General features: G+C 48.2%; 1 protein-coding gene across 12 annotated transcripts in view; it reads left to right on the plus strand.

Moving 5' to 3' along the window:
* LOC148651763 (receptor-type tyrosine-protein phosphatase F) overlaps positions 1-10,132 on the plus strand; it is a 222,607-nt gene that overhangs the window by 210,253 nt on the left and 2,222 nt on the right. For all 12 annotated transcript variants that reach the window (XM_088597854.1, XM_088597859.1, XM_088597861.1 and 9 more), the window contains 8 exons: positions 1,101-1,220; positions 2,070-2,224; positions 2,962-3,247; positions 4,491-4,669; positions 6,725-6,851; positions 7,282-7,407; positions 8,872-9,026; positions 9,760-9,895. In XM_088597854.1, the coding sequence (XP_088453980.1) occupies positions 1,101-1,220; positions 2,070-2,224; positions 2,962-3,247; positions 4,491-4,669; positions 6,725-6,851; positions 7,282-7,407; positions 8,872-9,026; positions 9,760-9,895 (1,284 nt within the window). The remainder of the gene's footprint in view (positions 1-1,100; positions 1,221-2,069; positions 2,225-2,961; positions 3,248-4,490; positions 4,670-6,724; positions 6,852-7,281; positions 7,408-8,871; positions 9,027-9,759; positions 9,896-10,132) is intronic.

Here is a 10,132-nt window from a genome sequence, read left to right on the forward strand (position 1 = left end):
TCAGACATGGGGACTGTTCACTTCACTGCCTGTTTCGCCCTGTTTTTACCAAAAACACTTCAAAAGAAGTGGTTCTGGCTCTATCAGATGTTGTATCAGGTGTTTGTTTTTCAAGGCAACCTATTAGGATTCCTTAAAACGACTGGACTATCGCACGGCAGCTCAGCTCGAGTATAACACTTTAGCCACGGAGACCAGAAAGTTTAAATAAAGTTTCAGTATATAGGAATGTTCCCATCAGTCTGTTCATTTTAAAAGCTTGGGATGCTGGATGGTATCCGAGCTGTCGTCCTGTTTTTTTTAATTAAGTTCACTTTTCCTCTTGACCTGGAGTGTATCTTTGTGTTAAGAGGAACAAATGCCAAAAGGCACAAGCTGCTGTTCTAATCCACTCCCCCAACCCCAAAATAAAAAAAAAAAAAAAAATGAAAATCACAAAGAAAGCCGCGGGCCTTGCACCGGGCTTGTGGCTTGTCCTCGGGGTGGAGTTTGTCTAGCGTGACTCCCCCATCTGGGCCGCTCTTGCCCAGCGCCCCCGGCCTGGCTGCGGCTCCGCCAGGCTCCCCTCTCTGCCTGCTGTCCTGCCTGGGCCCGAGAGGAGAGGCACCCGGGCGTGAGCAGCTCAAGCTGTCCGCTCTCATTTGCTCGCCTTCTGAAGCCCTGCGATCGAGCCTGCCTGCCTCTTAAGGCCCTCCCCGCCTGCCTCTGCCCCCAAATGTGCCCTCCCCGCATGAAGCAGGGTGAGACTCGGGACTTCGAACCCACAAGATGCCTACAGAGCCATATGCCACCCCCCCACATGGCTAACCTGTCTTTAGGGGGCTGTGAGAGTCTACTTCCAAAGCAGATGTACTTCAGTCACATTAGCGGTTTATTTGTTAGGAGGCGGTAGCTCTCGAAGTGCCCTTGTTTCGCTGCGGTTAATTAAAAACTTCCAGAGCGTGCAACTTGTTGATAGAGGGGGGCAGAAGCAACCCGGACCTGCAGTAATGTGATGGAGTCTGTTCGCCGTCGGAGCTCTTGACTCCATTGTCTGGTTAGGGTTTGTTTACCTCCATGGTTGAGAAGCATTCTGAAAATCTCGGTCTCTCTCTCTTAAGGTGAAATGTGACCAGTACTGGCCGAGCCGAGGCACCGAGACCTACGGCATGATCCAAGTCACGATGCTGGACACTGTAGAACTGGCTACCTATAGCGTCCGCACTTTTGCTCTCTACAAGGTATGAGATTGTAATTATCTTGATTGTTTTTTTTCCCCCTCTGGGTTGCCTGCCTATTAAATCTCAGATTTGAGTGTTTAGACCCATTGGCTCCCTGTTGCTGACTTTTATCCGAGTGGCAGGGGCTCCCAAGTGTTAAGAGAAGCCAGCAGGACTGTGCTGCTGTACCCGGAGATGGGCTGGGATTCGTCATGCCCTGCTAGGAACCCCCCGCGGCTCCCACGCTGTTCGCTATTACTCTAAAAGGCACGCTGACACACATGACTTGGGCGGGGTGAGCAACAGACAGCACACGAGACGAAGCTCCCTCACATGCGCCTCTGTGTCAACCGTGCCGCAAAGACGAATAGCACCGAGATACGTGGGGGGGGGGCATTATTTATTTGGCTCTTTGTTTCGGTCGTGTTGTTTTGCTCTCGAGTCATTTATGTGTAAATCCATCTCTGCAGCCACTGGGGCTTTGAGAGTCCCGGGCTCGAGAAGCAGCTGACTCAAGAAAAAGGCACGCTTGAGTGGAAAAATTCATAGCTTCATGAATTCCAAACACAGCACTGGCCATACTGAACGGTTCTTGTAAGTTAAGATGCATTGCCTTTTCCCCTGAGTGAGGAGCTTTAAACCACTTTATGCTAAAGCTGAAAAGTCAACAATCCACGTGGACTGGGCATCCGTGAAGTATGTAGTCATCCTGTCTTAATTCTGCCCTCATAATTGTGTTTGTATTAAACAGTAGGAGAGAAATGATTCTTCGTTCCAGGGATGTTAATTCCAAGGTTTCAGCTGTGCATTCTCACATAGGAAGGCAATATGCGGTATGCTGAGAGAGACTCTTTATCTGTGTGCCGCCAGAATGGCTCCAGCGAAAAGAGGGAGGTGAGGCAGTTCCAGTTCATGGCCTGGCCAGACCACGGCGTGCCCGAGTACCCCACGCCCATCCTGGCCTTCCTGCGCAGAGTGAAGGCCTGCAACCCTCCCGACGCCGGGCCCATGGTGGTGCACTGCAGGTAGGCCCGCTCCCTGCAGCCTGTCACTGCCCGACAGCCGCGGCAGCTAGCGAGAGGCACAGGCAAGAGGCCCCATCGCATGTTTCTGGGTCTGGGTAAACAAAACAACAGGCTCTGCTCCGGGCATTGCACCACTTATTCACCTGCGTGCCATGGGCTGAACCGCATGCTTTCACAGCATCCCAGCAACTTTTAGGATGAACCATTGAAAGTGATCGGTGTTGTATACAGCTCTCTCTACAATCAGCCTTCTGTGAAACTGAGCAAGGCTTAATAAACCACTACCGCACTCCCGATATATTTGAGAAATAAGTGCTTTCGTTTAATTTACTCCCCAGTGTGGCTCGCTTTGCAAAATGATCTTTTTAGATCTTATTTCGGCATATCAAAAGAAGACAGCATTAGTCATAAATGTCTTCTGTGTTTTGAGAGAGCCTCTATGCTACTAAGAGGTCAGGCATGCAAAGCCAGACGTTGCAGATGTCAGGACATTGTTCTTTCAGCATAATTAGAAGGTATCAGTGAGATTTGTTGGTGCAAAACAAACATGCTCCCTGTGTTTGTGTTTGAGTTTCTTACATATACAACACTAGTTGCTAAAGAGTTTGCTGACGGGTGGATTTGCGTGGAAGCCAGGCTCTGGAAGGCAGCCCAGATCGAAGGTTGAGGACGCAGGCGATCTCCGGGCTTGCAGGCGATCCGATTCCGCTGAACAGCTTGTTGTTGTGCCTCCTCAGCGCGGGGGTTGGGCGGACGGGCTGCTTCATCGTGATTGACGCCATGCTGGAGCGCATGAAGCACGAGAAGTCCGTGGACATCTACGGCCACGTGACCTGCATGCGCTCCCAGAGGAACTACATGGTGCAGACGGAGGACCAGTACATCTTCATCCACGAGGCTCTTCTGGAGGCAGCCACCTGCGGCAACACGGAGGTCCCAGCGCGCAACCTGTACGCCCACATCCAGAAGCTGACCCAGGTCCCTCCGGGGGAGACGGTCACCTCCATGGAACTGGAGTTCAAGGTAACAGCCGCTCTGTGGAGGAGCTTGGAGGGCGACAATCAAAAGAGGGACTTGAGAACATCAGTTATGTTGTTGTTGTTGTTGTTGTTTAATGCCTGTCAGCCCTTGATTCCCCTGTACTCTTCGAGTTTCACAATCAGTTTGGTGTGACTGGAGAGACTTTCTAGTTCCTCGGCTTACAAGGAAGCTTATTTCTTTTACAGTGCAGTTTCATGTGTCGCCCCGACAAAAAAAATGTACAAACCTTTGCAACCTTACTGGACCTCCAGGCTATGCAGGGAGCCTCAACTGATTTCACTGGTCAGACACTGATGCTGCCCTGCGAACACCAGGACAGTGCCGAGCAGCTGTACTCTCCTGGCGCTGGGGTGTCCAGCAGCAGCAGCACCTTGTTCCATCAGACACAGGCTCTGCTGCCAAAGCACAGCACAGCCCCCCGCCATTATCAGGAAAGGGGGCTACTGTAAACACCCGCGGAAAAAAAGATTCCTTTTGGGCTTTCACCAGCTAAAATTATACGGATAGAAATTGTTTAGCAAGGCGGATAATTGTAAATCCAGAGTGGCTATAATGAGGTTTGACACCGGCATGCTCCAGATTTGTTTGAGAAGCATCTGAAACTGACACACTCTCGCGCTGTAAAACAGTTGCCTCAGGACTCGCCAATCAAAGCTGTGAACTTGCCCTTGCTGATAAAAAAGATGAAGAATTTTTTTACTGAGGAATCAGCCACTTCAGAGTACAAAAAAAAACTACTTTGACGGTAAAAATACCATTTTGAAACCATTCTTTTATGTCTTATGAGATCAAGAGTTTTTGTAGCCCTGCTGAATTTAGAATTCTGTGCATCTAAAGGTTGTTTCCAGTTAAAGATGACAAACCTTGCTGCTTCGCTTAAAGTTAAGCATGACAGGCTAAGGCTTATGGCAAATCAGTGCCAGATGTCAATAACTGACAGAGCTTTAATGCCGTTAGCATCCCAGTTACAAGGAAACTTGTGACAATTGAAGCATCTTTCAGATTATCTCTTGAGCACAAAGAAGATGTGCAGAAACAGGACTGAGCGACTCATGGAGAAGCAGCCCTTTAAAAATCCCTTGACATTTGCAGCATCGACATCAACCTTTAGGGAAGTAGCTAAGAGTAGGAGTCTCGGGGTTTTCGGAGATCAACAGGTTGGTGTAAAAAGACCCAAAAAAAGGGCTTGTTTCACCATCTCAACTTGTGTTCCTCCCTCCAACAGAGACTGGCCAACTCCAAAGCACACACCTCCCGGTTCATCAGTGCCAACCTTCCCTGCAACAAGTTCAAAAACCGGCTGGTCAACATCATGCCCTTCGAGTCGACCCGGGTGTGTCTGCAGCCCATCCGAGGGGTGGAGGGCTCCGACTACATCAACGGCAGCTTCATCGATGGGTACAGGTACGGAGCAGGCTGACATAACCACGCGCAGGGCATGTTTTACTGGGGTGACGAAGATCCGAGAGCCTTGCCACTGTCCTGGGCAGTGAGCTGTTTCTAACTGAATTGGACATGTGCACTCTGCTTCCAGAGAGCCGCAGGCAGCACTTACGAATTCGCAGCGTGTTTCGACACCCATCTCTTTCCCTTTTCACCGATCTTTTTATTCTTGTACGTGTGTGGATCTTTTTCTTCTCTTCAAGCGAAGCTAGTTGGATTTCCCCGTGATCTGAGCTGAGGTGTTCAAAGAATAAGTCTGCTTTAAAATTCTGCTTTATAGGATTTATGTAAAATCTGAAAATACCATTTGGGGACAATAAAGTGATTTCCCCATTTTTTTTTTAGTTGCTGTTATTGCTCCCTGAGCTGCAGAGGAGCCTACGAATTTCATTTATCTATTTTTCGAGTCAGACAGATCTCGGCTTGTCTCGCAGTGCCTCGGTGTTTAGAATAAAGCCCCTGCAAAGACAGGAGGGGCATTTATTAACTGCATATTGAATGAAACATACATTTTTATTAGAAATAAAATCAAACCTCCCCTGCTGTGAACTTTGCTGCACAGATAGTCTGTAAACTCTGCAAGTTTCCTGCAAGAGCTGTATCAGTAGTTTGACATGATTACCATTCCTTATCAAATTAAAACCTAACGAAAGCCACCCCAGAGAGGGAACATCCTTTATTAAAGTGTAAATACCATAATTGCAATAATTCCCAACGAGAAGGTATTTTAATGAACTGTTCTATAATTTTGGTTCCTCTTTTTGTCGCTGTATGTATTTTTTTAGTTTAATTTTCTTTCCCTTTGACTGCTAGGCCCCTGAGTACTTTAGCCTGGGGATGTTCTTTGTAATTGCTGTTTTGTAATTAAGGTGCTTGCATGGCAAGTAAATAAAAAATGAGGTCCCGGTGCCCTTGGTAGTGTGAAAAAAATCGACCTGGCTGATTAGTAAGATAGTGCAGTCCTTACTTCTTTGCTGCGCATGTTGCGGATATAATGGAACCTGGTGTTTAATTGCCTGGGGGAAGAAATTCATAAGGGAGCAGCTGAGCAACTGTTGGCAAGAGTAGCTTCACTTCTGAGTTCGGCAATGTATTGAGGCAGATGTTTTCTCTTAAACCCTTCCTTTGGCGGTCTCAGTGCTTTCATGTGCAGTAATTAAGTCAAATAAATAAAGGTAAATTTGTTTCTCTCTGGGATTGCATCTATTCGTCAAAAGGCTTGTCTGCAAGCCCCTGGCTAGATACATAAAACTCGACGGCCACAGAGCATCCAGCTTCCTGCTGTGAAGAATGTCTCTTTGCAGTGGGGAGCGCATTAAAAAATAAAAGTGGTGCTGTCTGAAAACAGCTATCACAAACCATCATGTCCTGGTTACCCATGGCACTCAGTCCCTGTTGTTCCCAGCTGTTGTTGACTGGCCAGAATTGAAGAATGCTTCTTCCTTGGGTTCATCAGCACCTTCTTCAGCAGTCCCTTTATGATGTGCAGTAAAGTGGCCTGAAGCTGACTTTAATCTCCTAGTTGCACATTGTTTTCTTCCCTGCAGCACATTTCATTAGTTTTTCACCAGCAGCTGTATGCAGGAAGACTGGCTGACAGAGGTTGGCTGTGAATCCCACCCTCTGTCAAAGTGTAACAGTGCCCTCTGCTGGGGCAGGGTGTGTGCTGCTTTTACTGATGAAATAAGTGCCTGCAGACTCGACGGACCACTGCTGAAACTCAGTCTGTTGGGAAGGAGTTCACAGCCTATGAATTATTTAGCGCCGCTATCAGGGTTCAGGAGTGTCTTATCAAGTTGCCATGGAACAGACTATGTTCAGTACTCGAGGACTCTGAGACACGTAGGGATATGTCTGATTTTAAAAAAAAAATACGTAAATGAAATTTGAATGAAGTATTTGCAGTGATCATGACTATAGCCCCAGCGGGTCTGCATGGTAGACCTGTAGTTGGCTGCTGTAAAAATACCGCGTGTCTCATCCAGCCCCTCACTGCCTCTCGACTGTGACCCGCAGGCAGCAGAAGGCCTACATTGCCACCCAGGGACCCCTGGCAGAGACGACTGAGGACTTCTGGAGAATGCTGTGGGAGCACAACTCCACCATTGTGGTGATGCTGACGAAGCTGAGAGAAATGGGACGGGTAAGTGCGACTGGACGCCCGGTCCCCTTGACTGGCCACGGGTTTGGGCACGCCCCTCTCCCTCCTGCAGTGCTGCATTGCGGGGAGAGCGTTAACGTGATATCTGGAGTGCCGCCGGTGAACAGTGAACATGAACCCTGTCGTCTGACAGCTGTGGACCGACGCCACTTGAGCCACAGGGCGTGGGTTTTCTTATGGCGAGTGTCAACCTTTCGCTGACGCTGAGCCGCTTTGCAAAGTCAACGTGTGCAGCATGTGCTTCACCCTTGTTCTGCCTCGGCTCACAGGCATTTGGAATGTCTCTCTATCAGCAGGAAATGAGATATTTCCTGCCACACTTCTAGCAGATAATTAGTTAGTACGTTAGGCAATCTGAGCTACCACTCCAGTGCTTGTAATTTTTTGTTTTTTATCTTCTGTATCTTATTAGGAGAAGTGCCATCAGTACTGGCCTGCAGAGCGCTCAGCCCGGTACCAGTACTTTGTGGTGGACCCCATGGCCGAATACAACATGCCCCAGTACATTCTGAGGGAGTTCAAGGTCACCGATGCCAGGGTAAGGCATTCTCGCTGCACATGGGGACATGGAGATTACAAACAAGAGGAGGCCATTAGGCCCATCTGGTTGTTTGGTAGTAGCTTATCGATCCAGGGAGCTCCTGTAGCCGTTTCCTGAAAAAAGCCAGGATATCGGATTCAGGAGCCTGGCTGGGTGTCTTGTTCCAGACTCCCAGAGGCCTCTGGGTAAAGATCACATCTAATCCAGTGCTACCACTTGGTCAGGTAAACAAACGTAACGGTGCAACGGCAGATTTATGCCTATAAAAGACTTACAAGGGTTTTGTACCTTTTCAGACATTTGCTACTCGTTTTTGAGATTGCAAATCAAATGAAATTTTTTCCCCCCGTAACTGCTTGCTCTTGCTAGATGGGCCATCTTAAATTGCTTAACTGTCATGGTATCCAGGTTTTCAATTGCATCTCAGGCACGCTTGGGGAAACTGCCTGCCGATATTACGTCCTCTATAGTAAAAATAGGTTTTCCTCCTGATGAGCTTTCATGCACAGGCTCAACAGCCAGGTACATTGTTAGCATGCCATATGGAGGGGACCTTGCAGGCACATTCAACAAAGGCAAGCACTGCTCCCATGGGTGGGCAGCAGCAGCCTCCTGCTGTGCCTGCGGCGATGAGGAGGTAGAGCCGCCTCCGCACACACCCGCTCACTCCCCCCCCATCAGGCCCTGCCACCCGCTGCGGTTCACCTGTGCGTGCCTTCCCTCCGGCCCAGGCCCTCCCGGGAGGAGGGGGAGGGGAATACCGGACGCCACACCCACGTGGGAACGCGGTGAACCGCCAAGGGAAATGGAAAGCTCGGGATAATTGAGCACAGCACTGGACACCCCAGATTCACCATGATGGGTCATATCTTTATTTCCATGTAACAAAAACAGTCTACGTTTCATAGATTCGCAGGCTTCTGCTGCTTCGCATTTCTTTCATGCACTCACAGAGATATCCTTTGGTTCTGGCTGAATTTGTGCTCCGTCGAGACTTTTGATGTCGATCAGTCAGTTCTCGCCGCTGATTCCTTTCTCTCTGCTGCGCGAGATGACGGTAAATCAGGGCAGGTTTCCTATGCAGCAGCTGTCAGAGCTCATTGACATTTTAATTGTGAGCTCAGGAGCTGTTCTCGTTATGGCGCTTGTGTGAAATGGGTATTGCAATGCAGAAATTTCTCCACAAACCACACAGCAGGTACAACAAGAAAACATATTGATATCTGGAAAGTGCTGCTCCACTAGTTATGATTAATGTCAGACATTGTAAAGGGTGTGATGAAATACAAGGGTAACCTACTTTAGGTATTAAGAAGCAAATTGCTCTCTGAAAATCAAGGAGACAAAATGGTTGTGCTTCATCTCCAGTGTTATTTCCAGTGATGCTATAGTGTGTCCTATGCTTCACAGTGCCATGGCTGTGGCTACAATGACTCACGTGCCTGATATTTGGCTCCGCAGGATGGCCAATCCAGAACTATTCGCCAATTCCAGTTCACTGACTGGCCAGAGCAAGGAGTGCCAAAAACTGGGGAGGGATTCATTGATTTCATTGGCCAAGTACACAAGACCAAGGAGCAGTTTGGACAGGATGGACCAATCACTGTGCACTGCAGGTAAGGAGCACCCAGGAAATCAGCACTGCAGCTGATAAAGATTATTGTTGTTACACATTGATTGTATTATTTTCAAAGTTATTTTTTAAATGTATCTCTCCTTTAAGGAATAGAAATTTACAAGTTAAAACGGGACTCTGTTGGATGGCGGCAGGAGCTTGGATTTCTATTAGTTTTATTTTATTTTACTCAGAGAAAGAGATTGTGTAGTGCAGGAACAGTGCCCTCTGGAGAGGGTATAGATAAAAAGAGACTTATCCGTCAGTCCATTTGACTAGACTGGGCATACATCTACTTTGAGCTTCAGAACCGAGCTCTTAGACTGATCCTACATTCAGGTCCTGTCTCCCTTTCAGGATGCGATATCAGTCTGTGTGTAATTATTTTGCCTGCATTATCCTTAGGACAAATAAATGCATCGATTGAGATTTACTGCTGAAAATGCAGTCGGATTCTGTTTAGTGGCAAATAGTCAATAGCAGACAGCAGACTCATCAAGCTCATTGTACCAGTGTAACTTTATCCCTCTTCTTCGTGGAGTTAAAACATGGTTGTATTAATTAGCAACATCCTACTTCTCTCTCCCTCACTCCTGTCTGAGGCTTTCAGCCTGATTGTTCCTGAAGCTGCTGCTGCTCCTCTGGGCTGTCGCCGCTTCTCCTGCAGTGTCTGTGTCCTCTGTAGTTGTCTCGCTGCAGGCATGGTTCACATGCCCCTGCTCTTGCTCTTGCAGTGCTGGTGTGGGCAGGACGGGCGTCTTCATCACTCTCAGCATCGTGCTGGAGCGCATGAGGTACGAGGGGGTGGTGGACCTCTTCCAGACGGTGAAAACTCTGCGGACTCAGCGGCCAGCCATGGTGCAGACAGAGGTAGGGGGCAGAGCTCACCACTTTACAAAATGTGGACAAGTAATTCAGGGGTATGGAAATTAAATGAGAAAAAGATAAACCTTGCAATGTCTTTGCCCACGTATTAATGGAAGCTTATATCAACAGATTATTCTACCAGCTGTGATATCATCGTGAACGTGACAATAACAAGCAGTACAGTACTGCAGGGCAGGCCAGCCAGCGTGAGGCCCTTGCTTTGGGAAAATGTGTGTTTTT

Source organism: Lepisosteus platostomus, chromosome 11 (assembly GCF_059453375.1).
Source record: "Lepisosteus platostomus isolate fLepPlt1 chromosome 11, fLepPlt1.hap1, whole genome shotgun sequence".
In the NCBI taxonomy this organism is placed as follows: Eukaryota; Metazoa; Chordata; class Actinopteri; order Semionotiformes; family Lepisosteidae; genus Lepisosteus; species Lepisosteus platostomus.